The sequence below is a fragment of the Heptranchias perlo genome, chromosome 3 (genome assembly GCF_035084215.1).
Source record: "Heptranchias perlo isolate sHepPer1 chromosome 3, sHepPer1.hap1, whole genome shotgun sequence".
Taxonomy (NCBI): domain Eukaryota; kingdom Metazoa; phylum Chordata; class Chondrichthyes; order Hexanchiformes; family Hexanchidae; genus Heptranchias; species Heptranchias perlo.
Window position 1 is genome coordinate 101062404 of NC_090327.1, and position 24259 is coordinate 101086662.

Here is a 24259-nt window from a genome sequence, read left to right on the forward strand (position 1 = left end):
TATGCACCTGGATATTTGCCTAATGTGTTGCTGCTCATTTCCTTCGTTCCACCAATGGTACTCTTGATACCCTTGATAAGCCATTATGAGCTTACTCAGTAAGATTTCAAGAAATTGCAGAACAACAATTTGTATGCAAATAAGGTCTTTTTTATTCATATTCATGTACAAATACACAAATTGTTCAGAGAAGGAAGTCATCCATTTTAATGTGTTTCAATTGGCTGGCCATCAATCCTAACATGGAGGGGTGAAATTGGTCTTTCATGTCCTTTGAAGTGAATAGAAAAGAAAATCGAGAGGGGTTTTTTTTTATTCGTTCACGGGATGTGGGCGTCGCTGGCAAGGCCGGCATTTATTGCCCATCCCTAAGAGGGCAATTAAGAATCAACCACATTGCTGTGGGTCTGGAGTCACATATAGGCCAGACCGGGTAAGGACGGCAGGTTTCCTTCCCTAAAGGACATTCGTGAACCAGATGGGTTTTTACGACAATCCGGTAGTTTCATGGCTATCATTACTGATACTAGTATTTTAATTCCAGATTTTTATTTAATTAATTGAATTTAAATTCGCCAGCCGCCGTGGCGGGATTTGAACTCGTGACTCTGGATTTTTTAGTCCAGGCCTCTGGATTACTAGCCCAGTAACATAACCCTGCTCAATCATCAGCAAAGTGATGGAAGGTGTGGTCGACAGTGCTATCAAGCGGCACTTACTCATCAATAACCTACTCACTGATGCTCAATTTGGGTTCGGCCAGGACCACTCGGCTCCAGACCTCATTACAACCTCGGTCCAAACATGGACAAAAGAGCTGAATTCCCAAGTTGAGGTGAGAGTAACTGCCCTTGACATCAAGGCAACATTTGACCGAGTGTGGCACCAAGGAGCCCTAGTAAAATCGAAGTCAATGGGAATCGGGGAAAACTCTCCAGTGGCTGGAGTCATACCTAGCACAAAGGAAGATGGTAGTGGTTGTTGGAGGCCAATCATCTCAGCCCCAGGACATTGCTGCAGGAGTTCCTCAGGGCAGTGTCCAAGCCCCAAACATCTTCAGCTGCTTCATCAATGACCTTCCCTCCATCATATGGTCAGAAATGGGGATGTTCGCTGATGATTGCACAGTGTTCAGTTCCATTCGCAGCCCCGCAGATAATGAAGCAGTCCGTGCCCGCGTGCAGCAAGACCCCGACAACATCCAGGCGTGGGCTGATAAGTGGCAAGTAACATTCGTGCCAGACAAGTGCCAGGCAATGACCATCTCCAACAAGTGAGAGTCTAACCACCTCTCCTTGACATTCAACGGCATTACCATCGCCCAATCCCCCACCATCAACATCCTGAGGGTCACCTTTGACCAGAAACTTAACTGGACCAGCCACATAAATACTGTGGCTGCAAGAGCAGGTCAGAGGCTGGGTATTCTGCGGCGAGTGACTCACCTCCTGACTCCGCAAAGCCTTTCAACCATCTACAAGGCAGAAGTCAGGAGTGTGATGGAATACTCTCCACTTGCCTGGATGAGTGCAGCTCCAACAACACTCAAGAAGCAGCCTGCTTGATTGGCACCCCATCCACAACTCTAAACATTCACTCCCTTCATCACCGGCGCACCGTGGCTGCAGTGTGTACCATCCACAGGTTTGGGAGGTGCTGTCGAAGAAGCTTTGGCGAGTTCTTCGACAGTATTTCCCAAACCAGTGACCTCTAACACCTAGAAGGACAAGGGCAGCAGACACATGGGAACAACACCACCTGCACGTTCCCCTCCAAGTCACTCACCATTCCTTCATCGTCGCTGGTCAAAATCCTGGAACTCCCTTCCTAACAGCACTGTGGGAGCACCTTCACCACACGGACTGCAGCGGTTCAAAAAGGCGGCTCACCACCACCTTCTCAAGGGCAATTAAGATGGGCAATAAATGCCGGCCTTACCAGCGATGCTCACATCCCATGAACGAATAAAAAAAAAATGGCCAGAGTAGGGCACAGCGGCAATATCCTGAGGAAAAAATCCAAACAGCTTGATAACTTGGGATTAAAAATTGGAAAAAGGGCTAAATATCCAGGAAGTCTTTAAATGAGGTTTGCGACCCCCACGCTCATTAGCATAAATTTGCTCACGAGCAAATAATTTGAATGGTTGTATCGTGACCCCACCCCTGATGCCATCAATGTCAATGTAGACTGTATAAAATATACTGTTAAATTGTTGCATCAATCTACTATTAATTCCTCAGAGAAAAGAATGAAGTGCAGCCTATTGAATTTAATTCACAGATATACCTGACCGCAAACACCAAGTTCCCTTCCAACCTGGATATCCAATTACAGGTAAAATTCCCTAAATTCAAAGTCAGTCCTCAGCATGGTTCCAAAGGCTGCATGGTCTGCTTAGACTCACACGTCTGGTTTCTTCTCTCCTTGGCGGATTTGCGGTGTGGTAGTCCTAATACCCATCAATGTGAAACTGCTGTTTCCTCCCAGGATCCTCATGAACTATGTAGGGTGGTTTGAAAACGGTTTTTGGTCAGAAAACTACCCTTCATTGGCTTATTGCTTCTGGAACTGAGGGAAATACAGTTCTGGTGCTGCCTTTTACTGGATGCAGTCAGTTAGAGGAGAACCTTGTATTTACAGTTCCAGACACTGATGTCTGAAGGAGCAGCAGTCTTGGACCTGGCAGCAGCAACAAGGGCGCCAAGGTTTTCATATGTATCTCTGGAGGTGGTGCTGGCAAAAATCAGGGCCAGGATGGACCATCTCATGAGCCCCAAAAGGTGATGGAATAGTCTGGCTGGAGGACATTGGTGGCTTCCGGGCTCGCAGACAACAGTGCTTCAATAGATGCTTTCAGCAGGACAATTTCACCGGTCTTGCAAGAGCTGGTTGGAACTATTTGTTATGTGATGACACTGACGAGTAGCAGCTCTGAGCCTGTGCCCTGCACCAGTGGGCTGCAAGAAATGGGCACAGATGTCACTGATTCTCTTGATAGTGGCGTTGAGCCTATTTCATGAAGAATTCTTCAATGCCTTAAGGTGAGGGAGCTCCAAACATGGCCCAACATCCCTTGCCACTGCCCTCTAGGACATCAGCTGCCCTTAAGGAAGAGTCACCTCAGGTCTCTAAGACTCCAGGGAACCATTGCAGTCATCCACCATTCAACCTTAATTCACTCAGGGAGCGCTTCGTAGGAGTAGTAGCTTGAGAGCCAGAACAAGTAAGTTAGCTGGCACAAGGGGGAAATCACGCTGTCGAGGAATCGTTGTAGATCGAGAGAATGGATTTTCCTGGTGAATGCTGTTTAAAGTAAACACGGCTTGATCAGATAGAGTTATGAGTTCATTTCTAAATATGCGTTCAACCTGTGGGAGTTGAATGATGCCACCATTTATTTGGGGTGATAAGCACTTCTGGCGGATCTTAAACAGGACTGGAGCTTTTTTAGGGGGAGGAGAATGCAGGTGCAGATTTTTTGAGGTGGTAGTCTTAAAGAAGGCATTCTGTTCTTTTTATGGGCAGTAAGTCAGAGAATCCCCCCATAGAGTCAGATGTCCACTGTTTTCAGACAGGCCTGGACTTCCTAAAAGAAAGCCCACCTTTGTCTTTTTTCAAAGAAAACATAGGTAAAGATCAAAAGGAAATCTCCATCTGCTTCTGCACCCCAGCAGTTCCTCATTGTCACTCGGGTACTTCCAGGTTTGCCTGTAAGGATCACATTTTCAAATTTACCAGTAGCGGGGCTTTGTCTAATCCGGCAACTATATGAGATAGACTACCATGAAAGATTGTTGCCTTAATTCCATGGGGATGCCCTCAAGATTCAACCGAACAGTTTATTTTTGCAGAATGTTACAAGGTTATCCTGTACTTTATTTGAATTGTACGTGTATGTATTAAATAATTTTCTGTTGACAAGTTGATTTATTTTTTGTTTGTAGGCAAATATTTATTGTCTGTTAATATTCTGCCCACAGTAATCGTTGCAAATGCCGTCAATTCCATGACCCCTTTGGCCCTGAAAAGATATCAGAACAGTTTTAGGATTCATCTGTAAAGAGCTGAACATGCAAATCAAACAGGGAAAACAAAAGAGAGAAATGGTTAGAATTTAAGAAGGAACCCTGACCCCTGATAATGCTTTTCAGACTGAATCCATGACTATTTTGTTGTAGAGTATATGATTTCACATTCACTGCACAATTGCAGCTTTCAGAAACCTAAGGATGCTTGTTGAACTTGCCTGAAAATTGCCCTGTGTAGAGAAAGATGCAAACTGGTAGAATTATATGATAGTAGTAAAAAGAGGCCATGGTGCTTGCAGTAGCAGAACAGCTCATTAAAGCCATTAAAAGTATCTTTCATTTATATCTCTTCTCAAGAGACCTTAAGTAGGCTTTTATAGGTTATCCTTTATGCAGTGTGATGGCTAATGAGCGAGGGGGGTGTTATTTTGGCAGATGTGTGACTTTTTTTTGTCTCATCAGGTTGTTGTCTGATCAAGTATTGAATTCTAAATGTAGTGAGAAATAGAGCCTGGTCCCATGAAAGCTTTTCAAGGGGAAATCCTGTACTGTAATGACGGGGTTTTTTTTGACTTAGACAGGCAGATGTAATAATCAGTTTAGTTAGAATTTATTATTCAACAACTTTGTAAACTTCTTCAGAAATTTCACTATAATGTGGCCGTTTTGTTTAAAGATATGCTGCAGAATGAATATTTCCATTCAGCATCCTATATTAAAATAATTGATCAGGTATTGCAGACAGTGTTATTTATAAATGTACTTTTATGCACATTGCAATACCGCATTTAAATTAATGAGACTAGCTTCTTTAACAAAGAAAATAAATGTTGTTAATGCAAGGTATTCTTTTGTTTTTAGATGTGCACTAGCCAAAGAGTGTACGTTAGTATATATAGCCACAATCTTCTGAGTGCAGGAAAAGTAGGGTTGAGCTGGTTCAATATGCAGGCTCGCCCTTGCCTGTAGGCACAGAAGCTGGCCCGGCCTGGCCCAATTTTATACGTAGCACCACTGAATTTAAAAGCAAGGAAGTGATGTTGAATTTGTTCAAGACATTGGTTGGAGTACTGGACATCCCATATAGGAAGGATATTAGAGCCATGGAAAGGTACAATGAATATTCACTAGAATGATACTGGATATAAGCGGTTATAATAATAAAGGCTTAAAAAATTGGGCCCTTTCTCACTAGACAGAGGTTAAGGATGGACCTAACAGAAATTTCCAAGATTCTGAAAGGTTTTGAGGGTAAACAGTGAACGATTGTTTTCGCTGCTGACAAATTGGTGACAAGGGAACACAGAATGAGGATTATCACTAGAGGAGTGAAGGGGGATGTTGGATCACCAGTCATGGTAGCACGCATAGTCTTTGTGAACAATCCATAAAGCTTGTAATCATGCATGGACTCTTGATGGGTTGAATGGCCTTTTTCAATCATTATAGTAGTATCAGTAAAATAGAGAAGGGCCAGAAAGTGTAAGAAAGTTTGGAGGCTAGAAGTGAAGGATCGCCTATCGGATATGAAGCTTTTTCCTGTGTCCTGTCCAGTTGTATGTGACTAGCACTACAAGAATTTTCCAAGAAATGGGAGCAGTGTTCATTCCTGTGCTTATTAGGTATGTGAAAAGTTGTTGAGAGATACAACAGAAAACCAAGTTTCTTGGAGGCAGCTTTAGCAATGGCGAAGATGTAGGAATTCCACTTGAGGTCAGACAGAGTAAATAGTAAAAGGCGACAGTGTTAATAGATGAAGAAGAACTAAGGGTGGAGCCATAAAAATATATCTAATTGCTATCCAGTAGATCCCCTAGAATATTGATTAACTCACTTGCATGTGACAAAGATTATACCATCAATATTCAGAGGCCTTTGCTCGCTGACCTACATTGGCTCCCAGTCCGGCGGCGCCTCAATTTTTAAAATTCACATCCTTGTTTTCACATCTCTCCATGGCCTCACCCCCTCCCTATCTCTGTAACCTCCTCCAGCCCTAAAACCCTCCGGGATCTCTGTGCTCCTCCAATTCTGGCCTCATACGCATCCGCGATTTTCATTGCTCCACCATTGGCAGCCGTGCTTTCAGCTGCCTAGACCCTAAGCTCTGGAAATCCCTCCCTAAACCTCTCAACCTCTCTCTCCTCCTTTAAGACGCTCCTTAAAACCTACCTCTTTGACCAAGCTTTTGGTCACCTGTCCTAATATCTCCTTACGTGCTCAATGTCACATTTTGTTTGATAATATTCCTGTGGAGCGTCTTGGGACCTTTTATTACATTAAAGGCACTACATAAATGCAAGTTGTTTTTGTGCATTACTCCAAAACACAGAACAACAATACATCAATAACTAAAGGTGGACTAAGTGTCTGAGTAGAGTACTAGTCTACTCCTTTTAATTTAAATTTACTTAATTCAAGTTATCTGAAATTTCAATTTTTTAGCTCTAAATTCTCTCTTTTCTGTATGTTGCATAATTCAAATTATTGGATAATTCAAAAACAATGGAATTCTCAGGAGTAGACTGTACTTAGTCTCCAAGCCTAAAAGATACTAATGCATATGGATAAATTTTCACAAGTTCTCAACCACATTCCAAGTGGACTGTTGAAAACAATGTTCAGTCGTCACGATGGTTATCTTTGCAACAAGATGTCCAAGTGGACTCGTAAGTCTGGGGCACTGTGGTAACTTGATCTGGCAAAAAAAGCTAGGATCAGAATTCTAATAAAGGTAATTTTAGATCATAGAATAGTGAAATATTTTAATGTTACATAATTTTGTGCGTTCCCTTGTCAAATGCATTAAAGACTTTTTAACGTAATTTATTTATATATGTACATTTCTTGGTGATTTCCTATCCTTTATTTTTGTGTTCATCAAACTGAGGGGTCGCAATGTTGGGGAACAGCATTCTCCCTTCCCCCCCCCCCCCCCATACCCGCCGAGACTGCCTCTGAGCACTCCTTTCCAGCCGACCGCATACAAATACTGGTGGATTTTTCTCCCAACTACCCCACTTACTGCTGCTTCCAAGTGCCGTGCTGTGGTAGGTGATGGTAAGCCCCAGAAAGCAGTAATAGCAGTTCTATGTTTCTCTAATGGAGGGAGAGAGCCTTGTAGTGGTCTCCTTTCCCTCCAGTCTAGCCCCTAAAGACTTACCTGACAAGGCTCCAGCTCCATCAGTCTTCTGCCCCTTTAAGTCCGTTCCCACCTCTTCCCTCTTTGAACTGGCGAGTGCCCTCTTGGTGGTGGGAATCTTGCCAGGAACCCGCTGTGCATGTTTACTGAGCCCCAACCGAGGGAAATGGAGGGCCGGATGGAAGTCCCACCCCCCACCAGAACTCCGCTCCGAAGTGGATAATTCTGGCCACAGTGTGACAGCATGAGAACTCTCATGTCAAGTAATCATAGAAAATAGGAGCAAGAGTAGGCCATTCGGCCCTTCGGGCCTGCTCCGCCATTCAAGATGATCATGGCTGATCGTCTAACTCAGTACCCTGTTCCCGCTTTTTCCCCATATCCCTTGATTCCTTTAGCATTAAGAAATATATCTATCTCCTTCTTGAATATATTTAATGACTTGGCCTCCACTGCCTTCTGTGGTAAAGAATTCCACAGGTTCACCACCCTCTGAGTGAAGAAATTTCTCATCATCTCGGTTCTAAATGACATACCCCATATCCTGAGACTGTGACCCCTGGTTATGGATTCCCCAGCCATCGGGAACATCCTCCCTGCATCTAGTCTGTCTAGTCCTGTTAGAATTTTATATGTTTTGATGAGATCACCTCTCATTCTTCTAAACTCTAGTGAATATTGGCCTAGTCGACCCAATCTCTCCTCATACGTCAGTCCTGCCATCCCAGGAATCAGTCTGGTATGGTAATGGCATAGCCAGAAACAGATGCATCTTCCACAGTAGTCTTTAACCCAAACCTCAAAAGAACCCATCACTTATATCAGTGTGAATTTTTCTACCTGCCATCTTTATGCTCTCGATTGGGGGGTTGGCAGTTAGATAGAGTTGTATTATGGTCTGTTACATAGAGTTACGTTACATACAAATTACAACACGGAACAAGATCATTCTGCCCAACCAGACCATGTTGGTGTTTATCCTCCACATGAGCACTAGTCCTAATCCCATGTGCTGTCCTTTTCCCAAATCCCTTTAATCCCTTTGCCTTCAACCACATATCTAACCTATTCTGACCTGTGCTGTTGGCCCTTGCTTACTAGGAACGAGGTTGACACTGGACAAACTCATCTCACTTAGGATCTTTTGATGGGATGAAGAAAAGAGATTTTCTGATGAGATGAAAGTCTTTTCCCTCTGTTGGCTCTGACGGTCCTATGTGAAATGAGTTTTGGGCATCTCAACCCAGTTTCAACTAGGTCTGGACCAACAGTATAAAACTACCCTTTGTTAGCACTAAATTGTCAATCTTGTTCTTAAAGGGCGCAGGAAAGGTGGTATGGGAAGTGGGAAATCTCACATTGGTGCAGTAGCAGATGGGCTAGGACACATTGTTGGGGCAGTGTCGAGGGAGGTTATTTTTTACACAACTAGCCACACTATGAGGTAAAAGTTGGTTATGGCCTTATTTCATATAAATTGGCCGCCGCCTGTCGCTCCTCCAGAGGCAGCTCACCCATTGCCAGAATTCCAATTTTGGGTTGCCTGCCTCGCCCTCAGGTAAGACCCTGGGCGGGCGATCACAAGCCGGCACCGATCCGCGGGATTGCTGCGGAGCCAGGAGAAGTGCTCCTGCTCCTCCTGACTCCACAGGAATGTTTTATCTTTAAACTTACTTTTTCTTGGCGGTGGCTGCTTAGGCCGCAGCAACGGCTAAAGAAGCCTGCCCTGCTCGTCGCTCACCAATTTAGTGCAGGGGTCCTGAAACAGGCATTAGGCCCTTCATTTGCATATGTAAAGGTCCTAGCGCCTGTTTTAGACGGGCACCTGGGCAGCCACCTAAACCAATATGGCAGCACCCGTACCCTGGTACGGATCGGGCGTGGGACGTTGCTTCCCAAAATCTTCCATCGTTGCACCCGTTTTATTTCTACCCTTAGATCTGATCTGGGAGAGTTTGAGCACAAATATTCATGTAAAATAAGTATTTTTGGATGTGAGTACATTGGCAATATTTGCGATAGCAACACTTGTAGTGAAAGAATTTTCCTAAATGTGAAGAGTAACAAAGAAAAACACTAATTGAATACTTTCTTTTTCAAATAATCTAATTGTTTATAATACACTAAATTCATCAACCCTCTGCTTTATTAAAGTATGCTCTTGAATTTTAATTACTGAAGCTATTGTATATTATACTTATCCCTCCCTCACCTAGTTTACCACTAAATTGAATAATTCTGATGATTAATTTGATCTACAGAACTGTGTCATAGTAATTTATCATGTAGTTTTGTGGTCGTTTAGCCATACAAAGTAACTGGACGCTGATTCTCCAACAAATCAAAGGCACCAATAAATCACCTTATACACTGCAATCCACTCCAGAATGTAACTAAATGAACCCAGGGATATTTAAGGTACAAAATCACATTAGGAATATTCAATCAGTGGGCATCGGGAAGATCCACTAGAGGCTTTTACCCCAGTCCTCTGAGGATTCTCCTAAAATGTCATTAAATTCAAATCTGATCGGTGAAAATATTTCTGCATGAGATGCTAATGGGTTAATTAGGGGCATATACATTTAATTATGATTGTCTTTGGCAGAGATATTCTGAGTGTAAGGCATCTTGAATGCACCATTATTGTTTTAATTGCTATTATCTTCAGACAGCTTAATTACTACTGTAGCTGCTTTTTTTCCATATATTTACACCCAAGTCTTTTCTTGTCAGGCGAAATAATATGTATTTGTAACTTCACAATGTTGAGCTTATAATGAGCTTCGGAAGACGAGGTTGAGTTCAAAGATAAATGATGTGCCCGACTCTTTCCCCTTCCAGGTTTTCAACCTGTCTTGCCTAATCAGCAGCAAGGGTTCCAAGGCCTGATGGGAGTGCAGCAGCCACCCCAGAGTCAGAACCTGTTGAACAACCAGCAGGGAAATCAGGTGCCAGGTGTGATGGTCCAATATCCAGCCATGTCTTCTTACCAAGTAGGTTGTCATTAGCGGAAGTCTTCCAGTTGCTCTTCCAATCTGAAGGTGTTTTGAATTTGTTTAGAGAGTTTGTATAATAATGGCTTAAAAAAGCAAAATGTGATGTGTTGCAGTTTAAATGCTGTGAAGGTTAACTACAAATAACCAAGCTTACAATGTACAGTAGTAGTATATTTTGACCATATACAGAGAATAACTCTTGCCTCTGCCCCAATTTCCTTATTGTAATTTTTAATTCTCAATCAACTGTTGGGAAAGTTAAACAGGCAGCCAGTTCCATTCTGTTAAATGATGCCTAAATCTTGTAAAGTTCCCAATTTACCAAGATGTGTTAGATAAACCATTCTTGAGGATGAATAGCAGGACTAAAATTGCATTAAATCTTAAAACAGGCTAAACTTAGTGATCCCTCACCGTATCGTTTATCTATTGATGCACTGAAAAATCATGCTTTTGTTTTCATTGTTCCTACAGTTTTTACATTTCTATTTCCCCTTTTAAAACTAACACGTGTAACTTCTAAGTAACCGACAATAAAATAACTCTAGTTTTTTGACAGTTTTTCAGTTCATTGAATACTATATGTCGTACAAGATAGTCTAACAACACTAATGTCACTGTTGGTGTATCAAAAAGACTTATTTCCAAGTCGCCACTGTGCACTACATTAAATGGAGTCCTACCAAAGTACTAAGATAGATCTGTAAATTGACTTCTAGATGAGGTACTTTGTCATCAGTATGAAACTGTATTGCTCTACTTAACAAAGTTTTATCAAATAATTTTGATAATACAGTTTGAGCTTTCCCCAGTGCCCATCTTGTCTTCATGGCAAAAAAAAACATTTTGGTGAGCAGACCACAGAATCATAGAAAGGTTACAGCACAGAAGGAGGCCATTCGGCCCTTCGAGTCTGTGCCGGCTCTATGCAAAAGCAATCCAGCTAGCCCCACTCCCCCATCCTATCCCCGTAGCCTTGCAAATTTTTTCCCTTCAAGTACTTATCCAATTCCCTTTTGAAAGCCACAATCGAATCTGCCACCACCACCCCCTCAGGCAGTGCATTCAAGATCACAACCACTCGATGTGTAAAAAAAAGAAGTTTTTCCTCGTGTCACTTTTGGTTCTTTTACCTTAAATCTATGTCCTCTGGTTCTTGACCCCTCCGCCTGTGGGAACAGTTTCTCTCTATCTACTCTGTATAGACCCTTCATGATTTTGAATACCTCTATCAAATCTCCTCTCAACCTTCTCTGCTGTAAGGAGAACAACCCCAGCTTCTCCAGTGTATGCACGTAACTGAAGTCCCTCACCCCTGGAACCATTTGAGTAAATCTCTTCTGCACCCTCTCTAAGGCCTTCACATTCTTCCTAAAGTGCAGTGCCCAGAACTGGACACAATACTCCAGTTGTAGCCGAACCAGTATTTTATAAAGGTTCATCATAACCTCCTTGCTTTTGTACTCTATGCCTCTATTTATAAAGCCCAGGATCCCATATGCTTTCTTAACCGCTTTCTCATTCTGCTCTGCCACCTTCAACGATTTGTGCACATATACCCCCAGATCTCTCTGTTCCTGCACCCCTTTTAGAATTGTACCCTTTAGTTTATATTGCCGCTCCTCATTCTTCCTACTGAAATGTATCACTTCACACTTTTCTGCGTTGAATTTCATCTGCCACATGTCCACCCATTCCACCAGCGGGTCTATGTCCTCTTGAAGTCTGTTACTATCCTCCTCACTGTTCACTACCTTTCCAAGTTCAGTGTCATCTGCAGATTTTGAGATTGTGCCCTGTACACCCAAGTCCAAGTCATTAATATATATCAAAAAAGCAATGGTCCTAGTACTGACCCCTGGGGAACACCACTATATACCTCCCCTCAGTCCAAAAAACAACCGTTCACAAATACTCCCTGGTTCCTATTATTTAGGCAATTTCGTATCCATGCTGCCACTGCCCCCATTAGTCCATGGGCTTCAACTTTGCTGACAAGCCTATTATCTGGCACTTTATCAAATGCCTTTTGGAAGTCCATATAGACCACGTCAACCACATTGCCCTCGCCAACTGTCTCCGTTACGTCATCAAAAAACTCAATCCAGTTGGTTAAACACGATTTGCCTTTTAACAAATCCGTGCTGGCTTTCCTTAATTAACCCACGCTTATCCAAGTGACTGTTAATTTTGTGCCGCATTATCGTTTCTAAAAGTTTCTCCACTACCGAGACTAAACTGACTGGCCTGTAGTTGCTGGGTTTATCCTTGCACCCTTTTTTGAACAAGATTCTAACATTTGCAATTCTCCAGTCCTCTGGCACCACCCAAGTATCTAAGGATGATTGGAAGAGTATGGCCAGTACCTCCGCAATTTCCACCCTTGCGTCCCTCCAGTCTAATTTATAAAATAATCCACTTGGCCTGGGAGGTTTCTATAACGGGCGGCCGATTCACAATGCCAGTTTTATCACACACCAACCCCCCCACACACCCCGGGCAGCTTGTTTTCCTGACTTTCAAGTTGAAATTTGCGTAATGGAAGAGAACTTTCATTTTAGGTCTAGCTACTTCAATTTACTGTAGGAAATAAAGGGCAAAAACTATGATTGCGTCACACCAAAACTAGCACCTTTATTCTCTACCCAGTTTGAGTTTCAAACTGTAGTAAAATGCTAATTTAAGAATATTTAACTATATGTGGAACGCACTCCGAGTTCTCCCATTATCTCGGAAGCTGACACTGCTCGGTCACTGCTCACAGACCAAGACTCCAAAAGAATCAGTATCCATATTTCTTGCAGCTCCTCTCAGCATGTTCTTAGAAACACCGTTTCTGATGTCACATTGCCTCCTTTACACAAAAGATGCTGGGAGAAAAATTAAAGATGACAAGATAGATCCTGGATTATAAAGCTATCTTTTCTTTTGACGATCAAACAATTTCTTAACATTTTTATTGCTGAATTACTGCTAACAGCTACAACAGCTTTCTAGGCAAAGTGGTAAAGGCTTGAAATTAGCATCTTCCTTCGCATATTTTTCTGAGACTGTGCTTAACACCTCATCAATTCCATCTGTCAAATGTTAGTATTTCAATATCACCCGTCAAAGGTACTTCGTAATTCATTTTCAAACACAAGGCATTGGTATATTATTAGCAGATTAATTATCTCCTGTCTTCTGTTTTGAAACTTAACAAAGAGAGAGCTTTTTGAATCTAGCTGTTTTGAAATCACACGAAATAGGCCAAAAATGTTTGTTTCCGTCACAGAGGTAAAAATATGCCAGCAAACATGTCATTATAAAACATTATATAAAGCTGAGGAATATATTGATGCATTTGGCTGCAGTTTCATTTCTATCTTGTTAAACCTGCTACATCAGCAGCCAGAACCTACACACAGTGGTGCTAACTGTCTGTTTTCCTGCAGAAAGCAAGAAAATCAATGATACAAGGGCTTTAAGAACTGGAAATTTATGAATAACTTTAATAAAAGTAATGCTATGCTGTGCTTCAGCTCAGGCTGGAAAGAGTTAAATACATGCCTTTGAAATAGGAGTGCTACCAGTTCATGTTTTATTCTCCCACATCGTGAGGTAATGATACAATTTTAGACTAGGCAAGTTAATAATGCCAGTGAATTCCTTTGGGAAAGATGGGATTAATGAAACTTGTGTTACTAATTGTAAATTCCAGATCTATTGAAAATCCAAAACATTATTGCATGAATATAAGTAGATTGTGCATTAATTTTAAATAAAAAGCTCTGTTCTGATTTCTTTAATATTTTATTGTTAGGTGCCAATGACCCAGGGTTCTCAAGGAATGCCTCAACAATCTTATCCACAAGCTATCATGCTACCCAACCAGTCAGGTCAAGGAACACTTCCAGCCACTGGAATGCCTGTCTATTGTAATGTTATACCTCCTTCTCCACAAAACAACCTAAGGTTGGTAGCACCCCACTGTCCTACCAATAATGTACCAGTGATCCCTGCTAACTGCAGAACAAACTGTACAAGTATTAGCAGCACTGGATGGCAGGTCAAATACTGACACTGTGGCTGTGTGTGAATAAAATCATATCAAAATGCATTATGGGACATAGTAACTATGGCCTTCAAAAAAAAGACGGGACGTCAGTTGAGGAAATGAAGTGTTAAGTTCTCAGTTGATCACTGCTGGTATTCTGTTAAAAAAATAAAAATTTTTAAAAATGTTTGCTGGTTACTGGTGCATTTTAGTCATGTCCCTGCTAGGTATGCCTTTGTAGCTTAGCTAAGTGACATGGATTCTCTGAGGTAAGACCTCTCCCTACCACTGAGCACCACTGTGTAGATTGTAATACCCCAATACTGATTAGTTTTGTACTTTGTGTTGAGTTTGTGAAGCTGAAAAGTATTACAATTATAATAAAATACACATTGTACCAAAGCTGAAATGGAAAGAATTGCTGTATGGAAGGAATAATTTATATACACTATAGAGTTTTTTATGGATATATACTGTATTGTAGTGTTTAATCACAATAAAACTATTTGACCTCATGGATAAAGGTCACATTTCTACCATGTGAGTTGTCTCTTCTCTTGATGTTTTAATTTTTTGAGTACCAATTTAGGTATTTCTGACAGTAGCTGAAACCTTGTTCACAAAGTAACTGCTAATTCATTTTTGTACTTTTGCAGCTGTTACTGAATTAAAACACTGAAACTGCAAATTTGTTTACATTGCTATTACTGTACAGTAAATATAAATGCCTCATGGTCCCAGTTTTAAGCCAATTGTGAATCAAAATGATTAGATGCAAGCTTAAGCAAACAGCCTGATTTTGTGCACCTCTAAGACATGTCAATAGATCCAAGGTAAATTTGATGATTTCCCCCCCCCCCCACACAAACAAAATATGAAAGATGTCTAATGTGGATGTTGCATTAAGTAGATCGGTATTTTTATATAATGGGTAAATATTTTGGAACAATGATATTGTTAATCTTCATAATGTGAATGCAGCTTGTGTGATGTGATTTAACTTTTTCATTGAGAGCAGAGATTCTAATGTTAGAAATTGTTGCAAATACTTTCTAAACTTCCTATTGTATCAGAAAACTTTACTGTGATCCATCCAAGGGCACATCTGTTTGTGGGCAAACTCTTAAGCTTTTCTAATTGTTGGTTGATATTTCTAAGTGACCCAATTGAAATACCCATTGGAAATTTTGAGCTACAACTTGATAGTATTTAATATTTTTGTTTCTGAGGAGTTGGTAAGAGATGCTCGAAAAAAGTTTTCAAATAGGTTCCTATAGAAATCCCAGCCAGCTGGTCTCCATGTAGGGGTGTTTCTGTGACAGATTGTACCGCTGCAGCTGAATCCATCTTACTCACAGTTTGCTCATTGGACAGATCTCTCCAGGTTTCTAAAAGCTCATCTCCGAGGGAAGGTAACAAATGCAGTTTCATTTCAACATTTGCTACTAGGAATTGAACTCCAAGTAAATGCATAATAGAATTTCCAGCTATTGCCTATCCTTAACTTATGCATGTAAAAGTCACAACTTAAAGGTGTTTTTTTAAACCCTCTTATGTTTTGGGTAATTTATTGTGTGGGGGGGTGGGCAGTAAGGAAAAAAAGTATATAAAAACATGGTTAAACCCAAATGATGGTAAGAAAGTGCTGTATTCCATTAAAAGAACCCTTCAGTGTTTGAGTTCACTTACAACTTTTAACTTTTTTTTAAATGTTTTATCATTAAAGTAAAGTGGAGTCCAAAGGTATGTTGATTTTTAAACTTTTTTTCAATAACTGCTTTTAGTTTTGAAAGAAAAGCAGTTTGCAATGAATACAACCTCAGATTTATTCTCCATGTATCAATGGATTACTCCATTCATACAGTAGGGGAATGGTAGGGACACAGGGTTAGATTTACCATCTTTTAGGCATTAGGCAGAAAATCAAGCCCATTATGCCACATTTGCCCAACACCCACATACTTGCACTTTCCACCAGTGCTCACTGAATAGCGATCAGGAACAAGAATTCTAACTAATTTTCCCCTTCCCAGCCTATGGATGCAGAGATCGGTTAAATTAAATCATCAAGTTATTCAGTGTCGCTGACGCTGGACAGAACACAGACCCCACCAGCAAACCTGGTATGTGCTCAAAGTTTCATTCCTTCTGCATTCTTTCATGATGCAAGGGCTTGTCTCAATATCTACAATCAGTAGAGATTTTGCTTCAGAAATTTGTCCTGGCTTAGATGCTAGAATTGTCAACATTGATGCTGCTTCAATCAGCATTGACTGGCACATTTGACTACCTCAACATCTTTCTTTTCCTGTTGCCATGAGAATGAGTCCAGGCAGTGGGGCATTTTGAGTGAAGGACATCCCTTGAGTGAAGGGGTCCTTCCAATGAAGATGAAAGCACACCAGGTACTGTTTATGCACCAGCAAGTGCCAGAGACACAAACACTGTCCAGGGCTTCCCAAGATTATCTAAGAAATTTAATATATCCCTGAATGAATAACACTTTGCAGACTGCAAAATTGCTGCAAATGCAAACAAAGGAAGCATGTACTGTTTCTTAAGCTATCTTGATCCACTGACACACCTAGCCTCAAATTTCTTATCTACTGCCAGGCAAAGCTGAAGAGGGCAAGAGGTTGAAAAGAGTATGCTTCTTTCTGCCACTTCTAGCTCAATCCCACCTCAGCAGATACTTTTTCATAAGTTTGATGTTTAAATAGCATTAGTTTTAGATATACCTTACCTGAAATTTCTAGTCATTGCTCAATAGAGTAACCTACCACCATCAGTTTTCTTGGATTTCCCCATCCATCTGCATATGACCTATGATAGATTTTATTTGGAAAAGTCCACACCTGTGTGAACCTGGCCATGGTGAACGTGCTTAATGGAATGAATGTCCACTGAGAAAGTTCTTATGACTTCAACTTATGCATTTTTCAGTGCAATTCCAAGTACAGAATAAATATAGGAAGTCTCTTGTGTGAAGAAAGAATTCAGTACTTCCTGAGAAGGAATACAAGAAAATGGATACTTGGGGCAGTAGTGTGTACTTTGCAGTACATTGTAGGAGTAGGAATGGCTACATAATTATCCACCAAAAGGTGCCTTAGACTAAATCCATTGTCGGGTTGCCCAAGCTCCTATGAGAGATTGATAGCCTCATGCTGCACAACCTCAAACTTCTAATATGACCTGTTATTGCAATTAAGATGAGATCATACTCTGGTAGCCTGTATAATATACTTTGATCTCCTGTTTTTCCAAGATCCTTTAATTTATTCACTTTGAATCTTTTATAGTATCTCTGCTAAGTGGATCAGCATTGAATGCTCACATTCTCAGATCTCGATACTTTCAACCTGCAACTCTTCTCACAAGGTATGTTCGCTTCACTATCATGGCAGTTGTATCTGGCATAGTTACTCTCAAGATGGTTTGGTTCTTGAGAGGAGAACACTGTTAGTTAGTATAGGTCCTCTGCTTCCAATGGTTAACAGAATTTTGGCATCCATTCTAAATATGTAAAGCAGCAAGTGGAGGAGATTAACTTTATGATATCAAGACAATTACTTCACAGCCATCAATTCTGACATTCAATGATCTTCCTTTATTTGCACTTGGACTCTAACATTTTATTAAAATCATTGCAGCCTTCTAACCTCTTGTATATGGAAAATTCAACGGTTATCACTTGCTCATGTAGAGGTTCATAAAAGGAGCCTTGAAGATCAATCATTTTGTCTGACTCCCAGCAATATGCTGAGATCTTAATCTTGTTTTCCATGAACTTATGTGCGCTCCCTTTTTACCCTTTGTCATCTTGTGGCCTTAAATTTCTTCTTCTGAGCACAGTCACACTCCTGGCCTTAGTTGAAACATTTTGAGTCAGTGAGCTTCAAACTGTTACAGTAGATCCATCATTTTTTATTTAACACTCACACCAGGCTACTCTTAAACCTCACTTGGAGATTTCTGCCTGAAACAGTCCATTCCCATCTTTCTGGAGACTTTATGGTGCTGAAATTCTTTTTTACCATCTCAGAATGTTCCCTTGGATGTTGAACACAGATTTCACTGTGTACATGTCTTTAGAGCTTTGTCATACTATATCACTAAGAATAAAGGTATCTGTAAATCTAAACAATGATTCATTTTATTTGGTGATAAAACTTTAGATGACTCCATCACCAACCAATGTTTTTCTAGATGGATAGTAGAATGTACTTTTCATTTTTTTTATAATAAGCTTTTTTATTTGAAAAATAATAGCAAATGAAAAAAAAATTGTATAATGACACAGTCATTTGTACAGCTTCAATAAACAGTGTTGTGTAAATACTTAAAATTTTAAAGCTCTCTATGACTCAGTTATTTAACAGGAAATTTGATTTTCTGCTAGTTCCTGTCCATTATCTCTACCTCTTCTCTCTTATAATGATTGTGGTGAATTGTGGCTTCAACAATAACTGTATCACCTGTTTCTATTTCATACATTCAAACACTTCCACTTGATAACCAAAGTGGAGCTTCACCCTGACCCAAAGTGCGTTTATTTTAAATCAAAATGGAAGTCTTCCTTCTATATTGACATGCTGGATCCATTCTCTTCATGACTATAATCATGTGTATTGTCTTCCACCCCAGGTAGTGTATGACTCCAATTGTATTCTCATTTTCAGTGCCTGCTTTTTTAGCTCAGCTAATCAATTATAATATTTACTTAGAAGGATGGAAATTAGATCTTCTAACACTATATTTTCTTTCTGGGCATCAAAGTCAACAAGAGTGGTCTTTTTTTTTGCCAGTCACATTTCCCAATCTATGAGCTGTAGGCAAAATATCATCATCAGCACCTATTGGATACACAGCATCTACAGTAATTCAAAAAACCATGTGAGTCCGATTTTGGCTACTTCATTACATCTATTCATTTGTCAGTCCCACACAATCTTTAAAGTTATGAAGTAGCAAATTGAAAACCACCAAATAACATGGAGCCTGATTTCACTTGTGTTGAATGTGCAGTATGGGAGTGGGGAATGTTTATATGACATATCACATGACTTGAGATGGTCTAGAGTTAAATTCTGGAGTTACACTGAGCTTGTGAATTCCCCATACCCTAGAATAGGTCTGTCCTTATGTGGAGAAAAATACACCATCAAAGAAAGAAGACAATACTGAAGGTAGGAGATCTTTTTTCATTCATCAATCTCCACATACAAAGAAAATATACATTCAAGAGAAAAGTCATTCAAGGAATTCTTAAAAGAATGTCCCTTTCACACACAAGTGGTTACTTCTCCCACTCAGCTGTATTTAGGTCTCTGTTCTCAATATGCTTTCTTGTGCCATTGGCAGTAGACGTGGCTGTCACACACCTATGGTTGCAAATCTGGTTGGACATATTCCTGGAGGTGTCATCACATGACCTCTTGCCTTCTGCCATTGCTCGCCCAACATGTCCATACTCGCAGGGCACTGCCTTCCCACACCAATTGGAAAGCGAATAGACTCTTCGTTACCCGATTGGATGATTCTTGACTGTCAGTCAAACAGCCTTTTTGCCCCCACATGCAATATTTTTATAACTAGTAAACAAAAGTGTTTGAAAAATTTTTTAAGCACAATTTTTTTTTAATGCCCCAATGATTTTTCCCCTGGGTTGCTCGCAGCAGTGTCCTGAAGATTAGTCTTTAATTCCTCGAGATTCAAGGCAATCATGGAGGGTTGGCAACCCTACACACACCAGAGTCTGAGCTCCATCTCTTCTGCTTATTTTTCCACTGTCATGTTGGGTTAACAGTGTTTGGCTGCTTATTTAAGTAGAAATGTCTTTTGGACTTTTCCTGAATTTAATGATGTGTTTAATTTTCATAAATTTCAATGTTATCTTCCTTTTTCTCCTATATCCCGTTTGGCCTACCAGGGACTTGTGTCACTGTTGATTCTTGGTTTCCATATTTGAATCCTGTTCAATGGACTAATTCTCTCAATACTATGCTGCCTTCCAACTCCTGTGACTTTCAGAGGTATGAAATTCACTCCACATTTAACAACTGCGCACATTTTTAACCACAAAGAGTTCCAAACTCATCTCCCTTAGAGAGAACTTGCATGCAGGTCCTGTAAAGAAGCTCGGGGGAGGGAAACTGATTGGAGACAAAAGTGTGGATTTTCCTCTCCCCACTGAATTTTCTGATGTCAGATACATTTGAGTATTGTAGTTGGGTTCCTGGCATTATCACTACCTGTGATTGGGAGCTCACCCTGTTGAGGGGTGGAGGGGAGGGGTGCAGCTGGGGCAGGAAGTGGCATGCCGCTGCCGGATTTAAATACCTACAGCAGCTTAAAGCATCCCCACAGAAGATTGCTTGGAAAGCAAGATTGAAAATATTTACAGAATGTCTTGGGTGTCAGCTCCCAAGTTTTCAGACGCTGCAGTGCAAGTGCTGCTGGCAGTGGAAGGAGGACTGAATGGAGAGGGTCACCAAAAGGTTGAACCAGGCACTCAAAGAAAGTGACCAGGGCAGTCAGTGCCAACTCCACAACCTCACAGATGGCAACGCAGTGCCACAAGCAATTTAATGACCGTACCAAGTCAAGCAAAGTTAGAGGAGGCTGCCACACTTGCCAAGAATGAACTGTACCAAGTTTGTCAGTCACTTACAGCCACCTCCTCCTCACTCTGTTGAAGTAATGCCCCAGAGGTACCTTCACACATCTAGCCTTCACTCAGACTTATTTGCATATACCTCACTATAAGCCTCACTTGGTACATAGTCCAACATGGTCTTTCCGTGGACACTTGGGTATTACTGCATCTCAGAGCAACCAGAGGATATTCTCATTTTTGTGTTCTTAAAGAAGAGACCAGCCCATAACAAGAGATAGTTTGGCCATAATTCTGGCTGCTGCAATCTCTGCCCTTTCACCCCTATGAGGGGGAAGCAATGGAGCTCTTGGGGAAGCAGTCAACAGAGTCAGTTGGAGGCAAGAATGCTGGAGGGCAGCTGCCAACTGCAGGTTTGTTAAGACATTCAACTTCTCATCATTCTCAATCTATTGTATCCTCCATTACCTGCAAGCAAATTAGATCATGAAACCTTCATGTGCTGAAAGTCATGTGTGAACCCAGCTCCTCAGCAACCCATTGTAACCTCTTCTTCCCCAAGAAGAAGCAGAGGAGGGAGAAGATCCAGATTTATTGCACATGCAGTAAATCATCATCTCCCAGCCAAGCTCCAGGCCAGGGACATTTATCCCAGAGCCATGGAGAGCGTGTCAGTGGTGAGTGCACAGGGTATTGCACTGAGCATGAGTGAGCAAGAACAATTGGGGATGGAAGATAAGAGCCTTAGGATATAGATCTGATAGGTCCTGTTTTTAAATGATGGGTGCTTGCAGATTATCAAATTTATGTGCAGGTCCTGTAAAGAAGCTCAGGGGAAGGAAACTGATTGGAGACAAAAGTGTGGATTTTCCTCTCCCCACTCCCCCCCCCCCCCCCCACCCCGAATTTTCTGATGTCAGATACATTTGAGTATTGTGGTGGGTTCCTGGCATTATCATTGCCTGCAATTGGGAGCTCACCCTGTTGAGGGGTGGGGGGGGTACGGGTGGGGGCAGGAAGTGGCATGCCGCTGCCAGATTTAAACACCTACAGCAGCTTAAAGCATCCCCAGAGAAGCTTTTTTGGAAAGCAGCATTGAAAACATTTACAGAACGTCTCGGGTGTCAGCCAGTGGGCAACATGCAGCAGCTGGAAGGTCAATTGTAGAGTTCACGACACACATCTGGAGCACCATGATGGATGACTTCTCAGCACTGCAGCCCAACTGGATCATGTGGCAGAGACAGGCCAATGTGCAGTGCTGGCCCCACCACCACAGAGGCCCTAAGGTCAGTCTTAGCTTCTGCCATGGATACACAGGTTTCTGTCATAAAGGCCTTGAACACCAGAGTGGAGAGAGCAGTCGCTTGCAGCTTCCAAGTGATTGAGGCTCGGATGCAGACAAGTATTAGTGGGATCAGTGACCATGCAGAATTAGTGCCATTTTTCTGCGGTTTCCACGGATCTTCCACCAAAATTACAGCAGGGAGAAATTCACACCCCTGTTACTGGCGTGGCAGGGATGCTCTCACAAGATGCTGCTGTATCTTAGGACAGCAGCACACGCAGTCCCTCCTGCCAGCCCCTCCCCTATATGTCTGTACATTTGCCAGAAAGGGAACATGCCCAGGCTGCCCACGCAACAGCATAAGAGGTGCAGCCTGCATTAGGTCCATCTCAGGTCTTAACTGGTATGACACGAGAGTCACCACTTGTAAATGTTCATAATAGCACCTTCCACAATCCTGGTAGCACCTCTGAGAAGCACAAGGTTAGCTATAAGAGATCACATATTGGCATCAAAGGGAAGCAGAATGGAAGGAAGCACTAGGTGCACACACAGTATGGGTTTTGATTAAAGTTGATAATTGTGCAGACATTATTCTTGGTGTAGGTTTGGAAATGGTTTTGATGAGGGGGTATGAATGAGATCCATGCAAGTTGATATGCTCAAAGAAATGTCTGTACATATTGCCATCTCCATGAGGAGGCCTGTTTGTTATGCAAAGTTGTGCAGCATGTGGCACACTAGCACGTTTCTTGAGACCCTTGCCATACTATATTGCAGGACACCCCAGACTCATCCAGAAACATGCCCTTGGAATTTAAATTGTATGCTCTATAATTACTCTAGTAACAGAATGGGTCTTGTTATAGAAGGGCTCAACTAATCTCCTGGGAAAGCACACAAATGTCAATTGCCATGACTGTAGAGGGTATCCTCGATCACCCAGACACTTGCCTTTCTGTTTGAGAGAGTGCAAGACACTTAAAATGAAGGCATCATGGCAGCTGATGTAATGATGCTGGTCAGAAACGAGCTGAATGTTGAGAGAGTGGAATCCTTTCCTGTTGACATGGTGATGGGATTAATCAAAGCAACACGTATAGCGAGGTGATCTCGTACTGGGGAATTCTGGCACACGTATCCTTACTGCTACAGGTTGTTCGTGAGGAAGATGATGAGTTGGCTTGCTGCAGCAAACAACACATCTGTGACTCGCTTGATGCATTTGTGCGTGGCTGATTGATTCATGTTACTTATGTTCCCAGAGGTGGCCTGGAATGATCCTTTAGCATAAAAATTCAGAACGGTTGTAGCCATCACATCCAATGGCAGAGCTGTGCCTACTGTGGAGGTGAGCTGCAGGTCAGGTTGCAGCATTTGGCACACCTCATTAGTGGCTTCTTTTGTGAAGGTCGTGCTGCTGGATCAGGGTCGTGCTCCTGGATCAGCATTGTGCTCCTGGATCATGGTTTTGCTCCCAGATCAGAGTTGTGCTCTTGGATCATGGTTTTGCTCCTGGATCAGGGTCGTGTTCCTGGATCAGGGTCGTGTTCCTGGATCAGGGTCGTGCTCCCGGATCAGGGTCGTGCTCTTGGATCATGGTTTTGCTCCTGGATCAGGGTCGTGTTCCTGGATCGGGGTCATGCTCCTGGATCATGGTTTTGCTCCCGGATCAGTGTCATGCTCCTGGATCAGGGTCGTGCTCCTGGATCAGCTGGAATTTGAACGGGTGGGTGCCATACCCCTCTCTTGGTGCCTGACCAGCCTGGCCTTCCTCCAATCCTCCTGCTGTACCTCCTCCAAAAAACAAAGATAGATACGGGTATTCCCAATGGCAAATCCATTGTGGCTTCTTTACAATTAAGGAAGCTGCTAAAATGGGAGCCCCTAGCAGAAGGGACAAAGATAGAACGTGAAGAAGATATCAGCAGTGGAAAAAAACAATTAAAAAATGTATTGAAATTGGCTCAGAATTAACTTATAACAACATCTGGGCCCTTTAAATGCAATTCTACCTTTTATATGGAGGTAACTTATATCTACTGTTAATGGGTGGTAATGACTTCATTAACGGTAGGCATTTAAATATAAGGCGAACAGGCAGGTGCTTCCATCTTTGGGCAGAAGTAACATAAGAAAAATGGGTG

The 24259-nt window shown here is 41.8% G+C and overlaps 1 protein-coding gene and 1 long non-coding RNA gene across 20 annotated transcripts in view; one reads left to right on the plus strand and one right to left on the minus strand.

Annotated features, from left to right (window-relative positions):
• LOC137318255 (cAMP-regulated phosphoprotein 21-like) overlaps window positions 1–14742 on the plus strand; it is a 455290-nt gene extending 440548 nt beyond the window's left edge. For all 18 annotated transcript variants that reach the window (XM_067981189.1, XM_067981224.1, XM_067981218.1 and 15 more), the window contains 2 exons: window positions 10018–10169; window positions 13975–14742. In XM_067981189.1, the coding sequence (XP_067837290.1) occupies window positions 10018–10169; window positions 13975–14232 (410 nt within the window). In that variant the 3' untranslated portion in view covers window positions 14233–14742. The remainder of the gene's footprint in view (window positions 1–10017; window positions 10170–13974) is intronic.
• LOC137318391 (uncharacterized) overlaps window positions 1–24259 on the minus strand; it is a 301286-nt gene that overhangs the window by 16777 nt on the left and 260250 nt on the right. Inside the window, exon 4 of one of the 2 annotated variants that reach the window (XR_010961875.1) lies at window positions 192–3306. The exons of the other annotated variant lie outside the window; for it this stretch is intronic. This is a non-coding gene — a long non-coding RNA (uncharacterized lncRNA). Of the gene's footprint in view, window positions 1–191; window positions 3307–24259 lie in introns of those variants that run through there. 2 annotated transcript variants of the gene reach the window in all.